This window comes from Dromaius novaehollandiae, chromosome 1, assembly GCF_036370855.1.
Source record: "Dromaius novaehollandiae isolate bDroNov1 chromosome 1, bDroNov1.hap1, whole genome shotgun sequence".
Lineage (NCBI taxonomy): Eukaryota > Metazoa > Chordata > Aves > Casuariiformes > Dromaiidae > Dromaius > Dromaius novaehollandiae.
The window spans coordinates 118,135,715-118,153,395 of record NC_088098.1 but is presented as its reverse complement, the minus strand read 5'-3'; the positions used below and the strand labels follow the sequence as shown (position 1 = coordinate 118,153,395).

The 17,681-nt window shown below is 41.9% G+C and overlaps 1 protein-coding gene across 3 annotated transcripts in view; it reads left to right on the top strand.

Moving 5' to 3' along the window:
* Nucleotides 1-17,681, top strand: part of RUNX1 (RUNX family transcription factor 1) — a 178,948-nt gene that overhangs the window by 139,859 nt on the left and 21,408 nt on the right. For 2 of the 3 annotated variants that reach the window (XM_064524646.1, XM_064524653.1), the window contains one exon: nt 1,885-2,076. The exons of the other annotated variant lie outside the window; for it this stretch is intronic. In XM_064524646.1, coding sequence (XP_064380716.1) covers nt 1,885-2,076 — 192 coding nt within the window. The remainder of the gene's footprint in view (nt 1-1,884; nt 2,077-17,681) is intronic. 3 annotated transcript variants of the gene reach the window in all.

Below are 17,681 nucleotides of genomic sequence, written 5' to 3'. Positions count from 1 at the left end.
TGTGGTATGAACAGAAACTGCAGATAATGCTGCTTTCTTCAATGAAATAGGTGAAAATAAAGATGTCAACTTGTTTGACCTCTGGGGTAGAGGTTTGACATACTTTCACTTAAAGGTAATATTGTCCTTTCCTATAGGAAGAAAGGGGAAGGGATAAGCCACAAAAATTCACAAGGCAGCTGATTTCTTGGAACAAAGTGAAAGTAGAAAGTGCAGAAATTAGATTGGGTTTGGGGTAAAAAAAAGAGGGAAGATGACATCCACTGCTCCACAAGAAGGTCCCCAAGTGGAAGGTGCCAAAATGACATTTTTGGAGCTGGGGATCCTAATGCATTGACTAAATACAGGTGGAGTCAGTGAGTTTCCTCACAGTCCCGTTGCAGTGAATATCTTGCCCTCCATTTGGAGAGGGCTTCTTTAAAGGATAACTTGTTTTCCAGAGGTAGTCCATTTTTGGTTTTTCTGCTTAAACCAATGAATGCAGGGCTGGTTCCAGTGATCTTTTAGGAGAAAAAGTTCCCTTGGGAAAAAAAGTATCAAGGGAAATTTTGATTGCACCTGGTTGGGAACCAGGCTAAAACATCCCATTCCAGACATTTCACCAAACACAAGTCTGCTAGGGAAGTTTCCATTTTGACCCTAAAACATGGTGTCAGCAGACTTCCAGGATAAGATACCCTGGTGATGAAGAGTATCTCATAAGACTAGAAACCACAGGGCGCAAAAGTGCTTTGTAAAATGGTGACAATAGGTTAACTTTTAAGAGGTATTAGTAGGGGCAGAAAGAGAGGATTTAAAATTTGTGCTTCTGTGATGCCTACTGGAGAGCAAGATGGAGGCTAGATGAGACATCCTTCCTGTATGTTGTGCACACACTCTTTGTGGTTGCTGAGCAACATGACATTTTATGACAGGGATACTCACAAAGGATCCCAGAACACAGGCAACAGTCAGAAATTCATTACCCTATCCCTTGCACACTACTCATTGCTATTAGTTAGGGCTTATCTTGAAAACTGTCCTACCCATAATGAGAGATGTCTCTGCCATTCCACCTGAATCTGGACATGCTCTGGAGGTGCTGGGCTGGATCCGTGCCTTTGCATGCCTTCTCCATCCCTTGACACCCCACAGGGCCACAGTTCCAGAGTTTCACGAGGAGCCATTCTCCAAGGGCTACCCTTGGGGAGTGTCAGAACCTCTAACTCCCACACGGCAGTGGCTAAGACCATGTACTGGCCCATACTGTAAGGTCAGTATTTGTTCTCCTACCGTAGGATGCACGGTGGGACCTCATTTTTTGATAACTCCAAATGCCACTAAAAGAAACTTAATTTTCCCATAGTTTCAATTCTGCCAGTTTCTGGTGTTTCTCTACAATCTGTGTCTGTAAAGTCATTGCTAAAGGATCCAAAAATTTTATTTGTTTAGGTATGTTATTTTATAGCATTGTAGTACTTACCTAATAACAACATGATATCACAATCTGGGATTGAATTTTTTATGAGTTTCTCCAGTGCAGGTGTAGCACAAGGCCCGCTGAAAAGTTTCCTCCTTTTATTCAATTGGCCAGACATTCCCCCTTTTTAAAATAATGTTTCTTCACCCAGTATGATGTATAAGAAAGCACTGAAATTTTCATTGGAGCTGTTTTTCTAGAGTAGGCCATGTCCTGTAGAAGGTGGACTCCCCTGTGATACGGTTACAATGCATGACTTGTTTGTATCTCCTGTTCTTATACAGCAATCACTGCAGTTTAATTTCAGAGATCCACTAGCTGGTTAGGTACCTTGCCAGCGGATCAGGGGTAAGAAAAAATAGTCAACCGACTTCATATGTCAGTGAGATTTTCTCATCTTTTTCCCCCCCCCCCTCCCACAATAGGACATCGTCAGAAAATAGATGAGCAGACAAAGCCCGGGAGCTTGTCCTTTTCAGAGCGCCTGAGTGAACTGGAGCAGTTGCGTCGTACAGCCATGAGGGTCAGCCCACATCACCCAGCCCCCACACCTAACCCACGAGCTTCCTTGAACCACACCACTGCTTTTAACCCTCAGCCTCAGAGTCAGATTCAGGGTAAGTACCTGAACTTCTCCCCTCCGCTCGCCCAGCATCACCCATGTGATCTGCGGAGCTTGGTGTCTCTGCAGCACTCGCCCCCTCAACCCCTGCTTCTCCTAGGCTCTTGCAGCAGCCCCAGGATGCATGAAAGTCAGGGCAGCAGCTGAGGTGGTAGTGCAGCAGGCAAAGCTGGCCAGGGAGAGCATCAATATTGGCCTTTATGGTTTGCAGAAGTAACCATAATCATGGCAGCATAGGAAGATGAGCATGGGAAAGACATGCAAGCAGATTTTCTTTGCTTCCCTTATACCATTTGGGGAGGTGGGAGGAGTGAAAGGAGGGGCTTCATAGGAAATGTCTAGATTTTTATAAATCAAACAGTTTTTAAGGAATATGTCATGTCTCATCTTTGCATTGTCAGTACAGTTCATGATGTTAACCTCAAATATGTCAGAACTGTAATGCTTCAAGTCTTCATTTTCTTGCAAAGATGCCATATTCCAGAATCTTTTTATGTGTGTAGGGATATTTCCTGATGGACATTCATCAATTAATTGTGTGCTTGAATGAGAGAGAAATACTGTCGGCAGCTTGTTTTGATTTTTCCTGAGAAGGCGATAGCAAAGAAAACTTTTCAAAGTGTCTCATCCACTGAAGGTGATCAATTAGAGCTAAGAGCTAAGTATGGACAGGCTGGTTTGAACATATTTGTATTGCCAGTGGTTATCCAATGGGTTTTGTTTAAATGAAAACCTGCAGAATGGTGACTCAAGAGTCTGATTTCCTCCAAAGCTCGGGCTCAGATGATGTTAATGAAACCAAACAATCTACTCTAAAATCTTATCTGCTAGAATTGAGAGTGTCCCTGCTAAAATCCAGTCTGTCACTGAAATCAGCTGAAATGTAGTGAGCAGTGATTCAGATCTCTAAACTGTCAGCTAATACATATTTTGCAGAATATATATCAACATGCAGATGAATAATAAAATGCATCTAGAGTGAAGGTAAAGGGCAGTATTTGTTTTAGTGAGAGTTGCTCCTAATGAAGTTTTGCTTTATTCTTCCTGCCAGAATGAAATGGTCTTAATCAAGGTTCTCTGCTGGTGTTTTGGAGAGAACCAGTTACCATGAACTGGAATCAGTATTTTTGTCAGCATTTATTTTAAAATCAAGATACTCTTTGTTGCATGCAGAAAAAAGCTGTTGCTTACATAATGCAATGCTTGTTGCATCCTTTTATTTCCAGGGCTAGGAAAGTCTTTGGCCCAGTGAAATCTACTGCAAATTTGCAGTTAACTTCACTGTGAGCAGAAGTGGGCATTTTTGAACAGCTTGGGAAATAAATCAACATGTTGTCCTGTATGGTACTAAAAGGAGGCAGGCAAAAAAGGTGGAAGGACCATGCAGGTCCTTTCCTTCCTGGAACAGTGCCAGTAAGCTCAGGCAAAGGATCTCATTCTACATCTTCCACAGCTCTTGACAGTCACTTCACTTAGTTTCCTGATTTGTAGAGTAAACCAAGTGGGATTTCTCCTGTGCACAGATCTGTTGCTATAAAAGAAAATGAATGTATTATTATGGCTACTCAGCAGTCAGCAGCAACATGGGTGGAGGCATTAGTCGCAGACTTGCATTCTTCAGCTTATTTGGAACACTATATGCTTAGCGGAGTATCAGGTTTAACATCGAGTGTCCCTCTTTCCTTGCTCTGTTTTCAAGTTCTTCAGTTGTACAACTTCAGAACGACAGGCCTTTCGCACTCATCTAGAGAGTCAGCTGCTCTCTCCAGAAATATATTCAGTACATTGCTCTGTTTTGCATTTTACAAACAGGATTTGAATGCATTTCACCTATGAATGTAGCTCACAAAATGATAGCAATTGAACTGCTAATGTTTCCTCATTGATACTCTCCTTTTAAACTATAAGACTTTCTTTGAGTTCCCCTTTTCCTCTGCCTCCCAAATTCACACATTAGCCCAGTAACAGACTGAGCAACTTGTTGAGGCTTGCAGTCACTATCAATAAAATAAGTCTGAAACTGAAGTCTCTGTCATTTAGGACTTTTTGTGCTACAGTTGCCTTTTGATTTACAGGGCACGTCTTCTTAGAATCACACTATCACAGCAGGGTAAAATGGCTACGATTGGAGCCATACATAACATTCTCCTCAGTGTTCGAAGTATGATTGTTTTGAGGGTTGATCTCCTCTGTGATTTCTAAGGAGTCAGGATATTTTCATTTTTTTATTTTTAATAAACATCATTAAATTTCAGAATGCAGGCCTCCAAAATGAAATGCTTCTGACATATTCTGTAGTATTGCTATACTGATGTGTACATATTTGCATGCCGAAACACTTTTATTAAACCACTGTCACTGAAGAGAGCATAGGGTGCTTTTTATATAGACAGAAGGCATAAAACCCCCATACATTGCTAGCTTCTAAACACTAGCATTAAACTTTGCTTTAACTCACACTAGTATGAATCACAGGCTACTCCTCTATTCATCCAAGTCTAATTATCCTTTTTTAAAAAAAAAAACTAACTCAAAATAGACATCTCAGACTAGTTCTTGGATTTAAAGGGGCAGGTTGCCCTGCCACTAAACCACTATTTATTTGTTGAGGTTTTCATCTATAAAAGGATTGAGGTTAATTTTAACTTCCTATTTTACCAGGTCTTGAATTTGAACATAAAGCTGCTTGTGTCATGGATACAAGTCCAAGCAAGTTAAGAGACCATAAATTGCTATAATCGAGTTTTATGCTTCTTTCATATCACAAGGAGGGATAAAGTACACCTGTTCATTTGAAAGATCTAACCATAACCAATTCAGAGACAAAAGGGGAACAGAAGGGGAGAAAAAGCTTCTACCACCTCACACGTGTTTTAAGTTGAAAGATTATTTTGTGCAAGTACCAAGCATATAATGTCAAAGGATTTGACCTACACTCACAAGAGTTACTTCAACCTTAACTCACCCCTGTCTTTGTACAGAGAGAAGAAGAAAACAGAGCTATGCTTTGGACTGTTCTTTATGAAAGTTTAGTTAGGACCTTTGAGGAGGATTTTTTAATGTATATATATGTGTGTGTGTGTGTGTGTGTGTGTGTGTGTGTGTGTGTGTGTGTATGTAAAACATATGTATCTATATATTATGGTTGAGTTTCTTCTAATACCAGTCTCAAACAGAAAGTAAATACCTAATCTGTGACTTTAGAATGGTCAGTGTTAACCAGAGTACGTAGATCTGTAATTCAGGAGTTTTACAAATGTAAATTTATATGGTTTCCTTATAATACTTTTTTTTTTTCAGGGCAAATAGGAATATTTTAAATGTGTAAATAATCAGTCGAAGAAGGTATTCCTGGGAAGGCAGTAATGCAGTGTTAGTAAATAGCATAAATAATTTCTAATTGGTGGGGTTAGGAATATCATCCAAAAAATGCATACAGTTGAATAACTTCATTCTTTTTTTCATTTTAGCCAAAACAATGTTTTCAATTGATGATTTATTAACTACTCATAGGTTAGAAGAATAAAATGAAGCTATTTTTCCTTTGTAGGGAAAACAAATAATCGTTATAATCACTTTAAGCTACATGCTTCTGGTTCTGTTTATACTTTTATAGCCTTAAAAATATCTGCGTTTGCTCACTCTCTTTCTTTCTTTTTTTTTTTTTTTTTTTTTTTTGGTAACCTTATATGTTAAGTTTCAGCCAGGGCCACGTTTTTATGACCGAGTCTAAAATCCCTGGAAACAAGAGTCTGTCATAAAACTGCTGACAGATCTTTAACCAAGGCAGCAGAATTAGCACCTATAGCAAAATAACACAGCTCATTTAAAGATCAACTCTTTGAATTAGTAAGAAATATAAAGACTAAGAGATTATTTTGTTACAAGCCAGCCTTTTGTCTTCTTCCAGGTGCAATATGCTTTGTTTAAGAGACATTTCAAGGTCTTTGCTATCATAATCTTGTTCCACCGAAAACAGCCCAAGTTTATCTGGGTTCCCATGAACCAGTGAGACACAGTAGTGGAGTCAAGGGCGGTGTTTGAGCATATGGAATTAAAATGGCTTTGTTCTTACTACAACTGTACCTGCCCCAAATTTTAGTATTTCCACTTTTAAACTATCTTAATAGGCCATAGGTTAATAGAGCTAGAAGTGTTCGTAGGGCAGAGTTTCAAAATGATCTGGCAGTGCGGCGTTGGGCTTAAGCACAGCTGCAATTCCACCTCAGTGTTTTGTTGCTGTAAAACGCAATTTTGAGGCGCTTTTGAGAATCCTAATTGACATACTCATAACTTCCTGCCAAAACAGATAAACAGGCTCTCAAGAGGAGAACGCCAACTCTTTCCATTGTGTAACATGCCAAATGCCTATATTTTTAATGTTCTCGTTGGACAAGCCTGCGTCTCCCTCTCTTTCTCTTGACATACGTTTTCTTTAACTCAGCGTTCTTGTGGGGAGTACATGGCGCTTTAATGGCATATCGTCATGTTTCCACTTGATTAACCACCTGACCTTTCCAGCCCAAAATATACTCCCCGGCGTGTTCAGCGAGCACTGCCTGAAGCTGGCGTCGCTCCTATCAGTTTTACTCCTACCTTCCCCCGCCTTACCGAATGGCAACCGAGCTAGTGGCGGCAGCACGCCGGTGGGCAGCGCTGAGGCCGACAGCAGTTATGTCATTTCCAGTCAGCTCCCCGGCTCCGGCACTTTGCCTGGATATGCAGGGCACAGGGCTCCCGAGCCCAGGAATGCAATTTCCACACCAGAAGCCAGCTCACGTATGTTTTATTGGCAGCCTGGGAAGATCCCTTTGGACAGGGTCCTCCCCGGCACCCAGCTCGCAGGGTGAGAGGCCATGGTGCAGAACAAGAGCTGGCAGCCAGCGGAGCGCTAGGAGCAGGGAGTCTTTCTCCCCTTCCCTCCTTTCAGCACTGGTAGCCACCAGGTTGTCCCTCCACTTTCTCCTCCCTCCTCAGGGCCCTTGCCTGCATGAGGATAAGGCAGGGAGGAGGCCAGAAGAAAAAGAGAGGTGAAGTCACCCCTGAGTCATGGGCCCAGCGAGCTTGAGTGCCAGAGCCACTGGGAGGTCACAGGAAGTTTGTTGAAACAGTGGTGTTTTCACAAAATATTTTGCAAACCAAATCTGTTTAGCTAGATGGTTTCCAACCGGCCCTATCAGAAAGGAAATTTTATGGAGAGAAATATCTTTTTTACTGAAAGTACAATATGTTTCTTTGATTCACATTTATTGCTCAGCAGATAATACTTTAGATATTGCTATGAATAACCTCAGCAGTTTTTACAGGGGACGGTATTATTAGTAGCAGACTCACCATGCTGTTTATTTTTTGTGTCACAAACCAGCTCTCATAAGAAGAGATGAGCATACTAGTATGTGAATCAGATTAGCATACTTAAAACAATTCTTCTTTCACTCAAACTAACAGAATCTCGCTCTGGGGAAAAAACGCTCCTCTTTCATACTAACATAATATATGTCAACCTCATATTTCAGGGTGTTCTGAATCCATCCTGCAGCTCTACAGGCACAAATGATACCATTTTTGCCCAGAGTTACTTGCGTAGACCAAACTGGAACATGTTTTAGGAAGTTTGCTCTAAAGCATAAACTAAAATGAAGCATCAGGAATATCACTTTTTCCATTTGCAGAAACACAAAAGTCAGCTACAGAATTGTGTGGTGTTTCTGGCCAGGCAAGACTTCTCATTTTGATGCAAAACTGACACCCTCCATATTTGTACCTTAGAGAAAGTTTGGGGGGTAATAGAATATATAATAATGGAAAAGAAAAAGATAGCTTGTAAATGTCAGTATGCTAAAGATATATGCAAGATGTGTGTAATATAACTAAATAATCCTCAGCTTGATATTGTCCATTCTTTCTTGGCCCCAGCTCTTCACATTGTTTTTTACTTAGTTATGTGTGGAATTGCAGCAAAATGCACATCTTTCATTTGTTTTGTAAGGTCTTAACACCATTTGGATCCTATCCAAACATTAATTTTGACAGGGATAAAATTTTGTTACCATGCTATGTTATCTCTGCCAAGACTTTGCTTATCTGCAGTGGTCTTTCTACCATGACACATGAGATGGGTTGTTATATCCAGAAGTAGTCCAGAAATAAGAGTCATCCTGTGGAATTCCCTCTATTTGATGTTAGAAGTCTTCATTCAGTCATCACCTTCTCTCTTGCCATCTCAAATGCCAGAAACAGGACACCAGTTTTGTCATTTTTAGATTCAGTAGATGGGGTACTGTATTGATGGCAATATAGAAGGTTTTAGAAAAATCTTGGCTGAGGTCGAGACAAAGTTCTGGTCATCCTATGCTCAGGAAGAATTCATTCTAGCTGCTGCGGATGCAAAGGATGACAAGCAGAATAGAGACCTTACTTCAAAAATGAGACTAGCAGAGCCAGGTTTATTTAGCCTACCAAAACAAAGGCTGAGAGGGAGTAATTACAGTCAGTAAACACAGCAGAGAGGTGAAACACCAGGGAGGGAGAAGAACCATTTGCACTGAAGAACAACATTGGCTCAAGAACAAGTGCTTAGTCTGTAAACTGACCATGAATGAATTTAGGCTGCAAATTAGAAGATAGTTCCTAGGCATCAGAGCAGTAAGTTCTGGCAGCCTTCCAGTGGACTATTAGCAGCAGAAAGATGTCATTTAAGATGGTTCTCACTATGTTATGTAAGTGCAGAGTATAAGAAATGTCTGGGCTTCTTCATCCAGGAAATGCTTTGGGAGCCCATATTTTTTTCCATTTGATCAGCTCTCTGCACCTGTGGCTCCCCCGAGTCAACACAAGAAATATTTCATACTCCAGTATAGGCAATAGCAACTCAGGGATCTTCTCAATTCTTTGCTCAGTTGGATCGCCGTGACAAGATAAAGTCACTGCCTGCAAACTCCTAATGAGTTCCTTACTCCACCTTCAATCACCAGGTCTCCAGGAGTTCTCTGAATAAAGCTCATTTTAGATACGGATTCAGCCAGCTGTCCAGCACCAGCCCTGCCAGCACAAACTCAAGCCGGCTTAGCGTGCTGGCAGCCAGGAGCATAAATCTCACCCTTTGCCTATTAAGGGGAAGACTTGTTCATTTCACAGCAGCAGGAATTCATCACGGACATCTAGTGTATTCTCCCTGTCATCACCTCCGTGCACCTCAGGTGCTACAATTCTTTCCCTTCAAGCCACAGATTTATGCCTCCTCTGTCTGTTCTCATTCAGGGCAGAATCAGGTGAGGAAGTAGGTTCCGCAATACCTGGTAGAGGTTCAGGCAGCATGCCCAGCTCCAGGGCATAAGCCTCACTCAAGAGTCTTCCTTGTCTCCTTATTTTCAGCTCTAGAAAAAAAAGGACTTGAAATGGTTTAGCTTTTTCATCAACTTAAAGCACTAATGGAAAGAGTTATGTAATGGTGTTTAATCCAGAAGATTTCCAAGTGTCGATATATTTAAAAGATATCAATCTTTATATTCCAATTGCCTGGAACGTCCCAAGATTAAAAAAGCAGTAGACAAAGCAACAAATATGTTCTCACTCCCCAAGCAACATCTCCACTTACACAATTTTTCCTCTGTTTTTTCTCACCTTGTCCTCAGCACAAAACATCCTAAAGGACAACTCTAACTAAAGGAAAGGAAATATTAGTTTTAAGGCAGAAATCAAGGAGTTTAGAGCTCTGTATTTTGTTCTCAGCTCTGTCAAAGTTGTTTTGTATGTTTTTTGGCAAGCTATTTAGGGTTTGATTTTTAAAAAAGTATTCAGGAAAATATAGCACACCAAAAAAGTGTCTCAGCAAGATTTTGGGAAGATCATGCCCAAGCATCTAAGCACCAGAGAAGTCAATGATAAGTACGGAGATGCCTTTGGAAGACCATAAAGCAGTGTAGCTGAATCTTTTGGGCACCTATAAGATTTGGCAGCTCATGCCCAGCCGCAGCTTTTTTTTTCATGAATCAGTCCATGTCTTTTACCACATGAGAATGATTTTGAGCTGATGGATGCTGCTAAGAGAAATAGTGTTTGCAGGTAGGAACAAGTATCCCTGTTTCAGTCTTAAGCTTGCACAACAATTCTCTCTGTTTTGTTTTGTTTTGTCATTTTTGATTCTGTAAGCCAAACTCCCTTCTCCGTTATGTCATCGCAAAACTGGAATCACTGTTTCACTCAATACAGTAATCTTGTACTTGCATTAATATTACTGCCTAGGGTTAGTGCTATTGGTAGTAACTGTGACCATCAGAGAAAGGAGTGAATTATGTAGGCTTACGTCTTGCTTCTTTAGTTCTGCTCTCACTTAAAAGCAATGCTAGCCACCTGCCTCAAGTGGAGCCTCTGAGTGCTCTTATGTCCTGCTGATTTCTGGGGCAACTGAGATCGCTCAACATCTTTCAGGATTGTGGCTTTAATGCAGTCTCCTCTGAGACACACTATACCTCAGTGACATTTCATATCTGCCATTTAGGTTAGCTGTGTCACTGAGCTCTGTTAGTTTTCCATGAGAACACCTGATTCTGGAAGGCCAGCTCACTGCTCCTCTTGCCCAGCACCAAATCTCACCTTTTGCATTGGCATGTCGAAGTTGTCAAAAGCAAATATCCCTGCCTGACTCCAAGGCAGGTGCTCCCACTGTCCTGAACTTCAGACAGCAGCAAGAGGCAGTGTGTTTGATAGCATTTTAACACTGGAGGCCTGCTTTTTGGACTATTCTTTACTGGCCCTTGAAGCATATTCCTGGCCTTTGAATAGCCCAATTGTGATGAAGATTAAAAGCGCTGATTGCAAAACTCTGGTAAATAAAATCTCTCTTAGTTCTTTACTGACAAATCCAGTTTCTTTCCATAGCATTCTCTGCTTTAATCCCCTCCTGGCAGAACACATCATGTTTTGATACCAGAGCTCAAATTACCTCCCATGGTAAATAAAACAAACAAAAAATAAATAAGAGCTCCTTACCCTAAAAACAAACACCCACTGAAACCAGCTTATTATTCAGCTGGTACTGTCCATGTGCCAGAAGATACCACTTTGATTTTGTAATTGAATCTATTATTTTCCCTCAAATATTGTAGTGAGCCTTTCCAAACTTGAAATGCTAAGGGGATAGGGTAGGATGACCACTGACACCATTACTATATGCCATCTAGAAAATAAAGGAGGAAGAAATGAGGAGACTAAAATACAAGTTAATATTCAAATATTCAAATACTAGCTTCTTCCAAGTTGTGCTGGAACCGCCAGGAAAATGCACTGTTGCACATCCAGCTTTAACATAGGTGAAAATACTACCACTCACCTGAATCATCTGGGTTGCGTGCAGATAGCTAGACCTGGAGGGAGTGATATCAACCTCCCTAGCTCCACGGGAGGCTGCAGCATCTACTGGTAGTAATAGCAGTCACTAAATCCAGGTAAACATGAACCCAACTGACCTCTCCTTTTTTTTTCCTCCACAGCTCCCACCCTGCTTAAGTTTGATGGGTCCTTGCACAAATTTCCCACAAGCTTGTGGCACACGGAGCCACTGTGGCCTTTCCTCCCCGCTGCATCTCACTCCCTGAACCCTTGCCACAGCACGCGATAGCTTTAGACTGTCCCTGCTCAGAGCAGTGGATGCCACCCAGTTAAGGGCCGATGTGCTGAGTCTGCACGCGGCAGTACAGCGACACAGCCTGGGACTCGCATTTCACTTCCCATCGGCAGGATTGGCACCCTCTTTGCCTTCTTCAGGACCGAGCTTTTACCCAGGGGGTGGGGCACTCCTTTTGAGCAGAAAGTACGTATATGCCCTCGTTGCTTCTGCTGCTATGTCTTTAACAAGATATTACTTCCAGCAGATCTTCTGTGATGTTCCTGTGTGTTGAAAGGGCTCACAACTCCTTTTACATGACCAAGCACACAGTACACTCTTGGTAAACTTGTAAATAAGTTTCCCATATGTATTCAGTACATTATGACTCCTGTAAACACAGGTTGTGTACCTGCAGAGAACAGTGTACTTAGGTGCACTGTGTGAAAACAATTCTGTGAAGTGCACATTATATACTCAGATGATTGTCCATCTGACCGTTTTCATTTTATTTATACATCTCTTCACATAAAAGCATTGAGAAACATCAGCATAGGATACAGAACCATATAAAATTTGTGGGTTTTGATGTGACTTAATTTTTACCACTAAATGCCTAGGGCTGTTTCAGAGGTTTGCTCGTTTTATCTGCACTGGGCAAGATTTTCAGTTCAAGACTGGTTATTCTGAGAGCTTCCAGTTTTTCGTGCTCAAGTCCAGGAGCCTGGATTTCAGAAAGTGCTGAGCGGTCTCTACAAAGAGAGATATTTGGAAGGCCTTTAATTAAGCACCCAAAAATGAAATAGATCACTAGATGCTCTTTAGAATCTTACCATTGTGTTTTCCATCCATAGTATTTTTGAATAATTTATCACAGCTTTTAGATATGACTTGGTCAGTTTAGGTTCCCTTAGCTTCTTGCAGATCACATTCATCACATTCGTCATTCTTCAGATCCCATTCATCACATTCACCACCAACAAAAGAAAATGAAACCAAAAATCCTTTGCATAGCAAAAAGTTATATATTCTAATGAATATGTTTATTTGTTCACTGCTCGGTTTTCAGTATTCAGCGAAGTTGCCATGAATCGTCATATTCTTTGGACTGTAGAGGAGACAATGTTTTGTCAGAAGTGATGCTTTATTTTGTTTGTGTAATGAGGATTTACAGCTAGGTGAACAAGTGTAGCGTTTATGATGATTTCAGTTGTCATTTGTATAAGATTCCTGAGGTGTATTTAATTTTAAATATTGTAACACGGACGCTGCCAGTGCATTACAAATGCTGTGAGCTCCCCTAAGACCTGGGGTTTGGAGTTGCCTGGGAGAAGGGTTTTTAGCTGTCTCAGAGGAGCACTCACCTCTATCCCTACCCTGGCCCGATTAGTCACTAGAGAGGACTGCAGGATCAAAGGTGGCTAAGCCTGAACACAGAGAAAGGAGGCTGACAAAGTAGCCTTTTGTCAAGGGGTTGCATCTCAGACCTGAAACATGCTGGAAGCAAACACTGTGTGTGCACCTGTGGGTGCATTACCAACACACTCGCGTGTTGTGCCCTTCTTACGTGATGTCGGAAAACTGGACAGGCTCCTTTGGAAAGATGGAGCAGACCAAGTGGGGCTAGCATGGCATGGACAGCTGGGAAAGATAACCACTAAGCTTTGTAATTCATCACCCGTAAGTACAGGGGTGCAGGGAAGCCACCAGGGAGAGTGGAGTCTGCATGCCACCTCTGGGGTGGAGGCAGCAGTGAAAGGCCAGGCCGTCGCCAGTGCGTCTGTGGGTCACCGCTGAGTGACAGCTGTGTGCACGTCTGCGGGGCTGAGCCGGCGGCAGTGCGCAGGATTTCTCCTTGTGCTCGTCTGAGGCTGCGGAGGAGCAGGAGGTCCTCGCCGCACATCTGGCTCTCCTGCTTTTGCCATCACCTGGGTGAGTGAGGCAGCCAGGTCTAGATTCAGGACTAGGCTGGAGCAGATGGGAGAAGTACAGGTAGAGAGGAGAGAGTATAAAAACAGGTTTTCCTGGAAAAGCAAAGGAAATATATCCGTGGGGGGGGGGGAAAAAAAAAAAGAAAACAGCTGTGCTAATTCTTGTGCTTGTTTGATCATGTTCAGAGCCTCTTAAACTCCCATGCAAGGGAACGGTTTTGTTTCATGCGGGTGGTGCATACAGAATGTGTGTCCATGTGATTTCTGTATTTGTACATTAAACATTTCCCCAAGATGTAATTCCTTCCCTCCTGTACTTGGAATAAAGTGCCTTTACAAGAAGTGCTGCCTCCAAACAGCAAGCAAAAAAGGGCTGTTGGGGCAAGATAGGGCAAATGTAAATGTGTCTGAGCTAGCTGCTCCACCCAGCCTCTCATCTTTGTATGAAAAAAAATGTTTCCAATAACCGAAACAGGCAAGGTCTGATCTGCACAGACGGTCTGCAGGCATCTGCCCAAGAAGCTGACGGTTGGCTGGTACATCCTCATCTGATTTATGTTGTGTGTGTGTTAAGCCTTAAATTGTTGAGTCTCTGGCTGGCTTCAGTGGTATTACTGGATGGTTGGTGTATGTTTTCAGCTCACAGAGCTGGCTCTGATACTGGGGTTGTTGGCTCTGAATCAATTCCAATCTCACACCTGTCTGAGACAATGAAGGCCTTGTTACACACATCTCCACCAAAGGCTGTCATACAACTTATTTTTCACATTTGAAGATGAAGGAAAAAACATTAAAGGGAGGACTGAGGAAATGCTGTCTCCTTACAAGACACATTTCCCATGCTTTGATGCAGCATGTCCCTCTTTTCTTTATTTGGCAAGTATTTTTACCAAACAACACCAAGGGAATCATTATGAAGAGTATAGCTTCATCCTGACACTCAAACGTGAGTAAGGACTGGTCTCCAAGGACTTATCTTCTAGGACCATGCTTGGTGGGTTAGACAGGGAAGACAGGCACCTAGGTTGCCCCACACTTTCTGGGAAGTTCATGTCCAGCTGCCTTAGCACTTACCTTCTTAGCAGTTGACCTAGCACTGGTGCCATTTGCTTAGCATTTGGGGGCCATTTCCTGAGAACTCAGTGGTTGTGAAAGCTGCTGGGCTTGGATGTCACTGTGACTGAAGTCCTCTGCTTCCTGGGACTGAAGTAGCTCAGCCTGCATGGAGGATCAGGCTGGCTCCGATCACTCTTAGCTCTAGAGATGAAAGCTGGAGTCTGCTTTTTGCCTTGGTAGTCCGTCTTTGCCCTTGTGGCCTCCTTTTGTCTGTGTTCCCTCCTCCACATCTTTTGCTTAGGTGTCTTAGATGTGCAATCTCTGAAAACTCTGCTGTTGGCTATTTCTTTCAAAGTATTGTGTCAAATTGAAGTCAGATTTGTTTTCTAGCTCTGTTCTGGTCAGGTGGTACTTCTAGTCCTAAATTGGGCTTTTTTCTGTCCTTCATTGGGAAGAAGGGCACAACAGGAACACAAATCACTTGGGACAGACAGAAGACAGGGATTGTAGTCTTGTCCCACGGGGGGGGGGGGGGGGGGGCGGTTTCATTGAGTATGTTAATGGTATTTTTTCACCAACTCAAATAGGAATCCTATGGCTGAGCATCTCACTGGAATAGGAGTTTGCTCCTATTGCTCACTGCTGAAATAGCCTGAAAATGTAGTGTGGCCTTCCAGCCTTTCCCATGTCCCCATGTCTCTGTGTAAATGGGGCTAATTGTGCTTCCTCATTCAGCAGGAGCATTGCAGTGGGCACATGGGCCTGCAGATGTATGCCGCATAGCTGTGAGAGCGACTGGGTCCATGCGTACAGGTGAAAGGCTGGTTGTGCAGCTCAGCAGCTTTCCCACTTTTTATTTTATGCTTTTCCTTTATATCCTGGTTGCTTTCATTTTTGCCAGTATCAGCGCTGATTCCAGGCTGTGACTATGCAGACGTGAGTGTATACATGGATACTGGGAGGAATGGCATGAAATGCAATGCAGCATCTTCTTGTTTCTCCCCATCTTGACTCTTAACACATTCTGGATTCTTTTCCCTGAAAAAAACTTTTGAGGAGGAAAGCAGGCAGGAAAGAGAGAAGTGTGAGGCACTGGAACTCTATTCATATCCAGTGAGTTTTAGAAGGTACAGAATTAAACCAAAAGACAGATTTTCAACCAGTGTAAGTTGGCATTGCTCTGCCAGCTAGACTAGCTGAGGATCTGTCCTTGCACCTTGCCAGGGTGGTCTTCAGCATAAAAATAAATGATTAACTATGCAATGAATGAACATTAAGACAGATGGTAAAACATACTTCTGTTGGTACTTGCACACCTTTGTTTAAGAATACAGGAAAGGCCCTGCGGTGATGAAATGCAGACAGGAGTGTGATGTTATCTTGCACCTATAAACCTTGCTCTGAGTCCACTGGTGGCCACTATCCAGAACTGCTGAGTTCAGACACACTTGGTTGTACTAAGTACAAATGGCACTTTCAGTCTTTAGTAAACAGCGTTTTTGCCCCAGGGCCCAAATCCTTCAAACATTTGCCTAGGTAATTGTCTGTTTTTGCCTTCTAGTGTCTCATCATCAGCTTATCTCTAGGTTCAGACTGGCTAAATGAGCATGTGAGGATGGGGGAAGAGCTGCTGGAGGATGGGGGAATAAACCATTTTGTATATAACTCACTGGCAGAAGAAACTAATGCAAGTTCAGTTAAGTGATCATTTAAGATCACGTTGGGGAAAAATGAGTAATACAGCATATTAATTTAAAGAGATTAAAGAGCTTCACAAATAAATTAAGTTCTTTTTTGTTCTGGCAGTTCCAAAATATCAACAACAGGCAAAAAACAACAACAAATATTTCATTTCTGGTTGAATTAAAATGTATGGTTTCAAAAATGTTGGCAATATTTTTTGGTTTTGAAAATTTAGGCATAAAACATTTCATTTAGGGGCATTTTTGAAGGTCTTTTTTTTACCCTAACCAAACAAATAATCCAGAATACAACAAACTTGCCAAAGGCCTTAGTCTGAAGTCTTCATTTGGAGAATTTTTTTCCCAAATCTAAAATAAATTCATTTCTTGCTGCCACGTTGGATTCTTAGGTTAAAGATAAATGCCTTTGTTTGGTTTTACTCTTGTTGGTGTTTATTATAAAAGAAAACAATAATTATTTAATATTTAGTTGCTTATGTATCAAGATTATGTTTAGCTTTGAGATAGTTTCTTGAATGGAAAATCGTTCTTTTTGCTCATAATAATTACTAGTAATCTTACACTCCTTGCCACAGCTCTATAAAACTGCTCAATTCAGCACATTCAGTGGCGTTTAGCTGTGGCTGGTTAAGTTTCTAAAATGTTTCTCAGACAGGCGTGTTTTATAGGTCTGTAAGGTCTGTAAGCAGAAGGAACAATAATTTTACATGATATTTCTGAGCAGACAGACTAGTCATAAGGTATAATTTGAAAAGAGGTTATAGCAAGCTAGACTTTTCAAGCTGTTCAAAAGTGTTTAATATATTAAAGGTTTAGTAGTTAATTCTTAAGATGTTTAGTACAGAAAGTAATGCAAAACTGTTACTTGTATAAAACATCATGCATTTCCTATTGCAAAAAGAAACCTTCCTCAGTCTGGCAACACAACAGCTGTTTGTTGGTTAATAATGCGAATTAGTTTTTGCTTTCATATAGGCCATTTTGCAGCATTTGACATGTGTTGGCACTTTTTCCTATATATTGGATTGCAGTTTTCCTTTAATGATGTTACCGCTTACTCCATCCATTTTGGTAGCGCACAAACCAGAAGTAACCATGAGTTGTTTCTTAAAGGTGGAGACCTAAAGTTAGGGGCCGCCGTGCGTGTTTCTGAGCAGCCTGGGCCCTGCAGAGGACGAGTAGAAGCAGGGGCAGGGAGCTCTGTGGCCATGAGCACAGGGGCAGTGTCGCAGAGGCTCCCCCACGTTCCTCGGGGCACCCCTGGCTCTGCCTCCGGGGGCAGAAGAGCCCTCCTGGGTGGCACAGG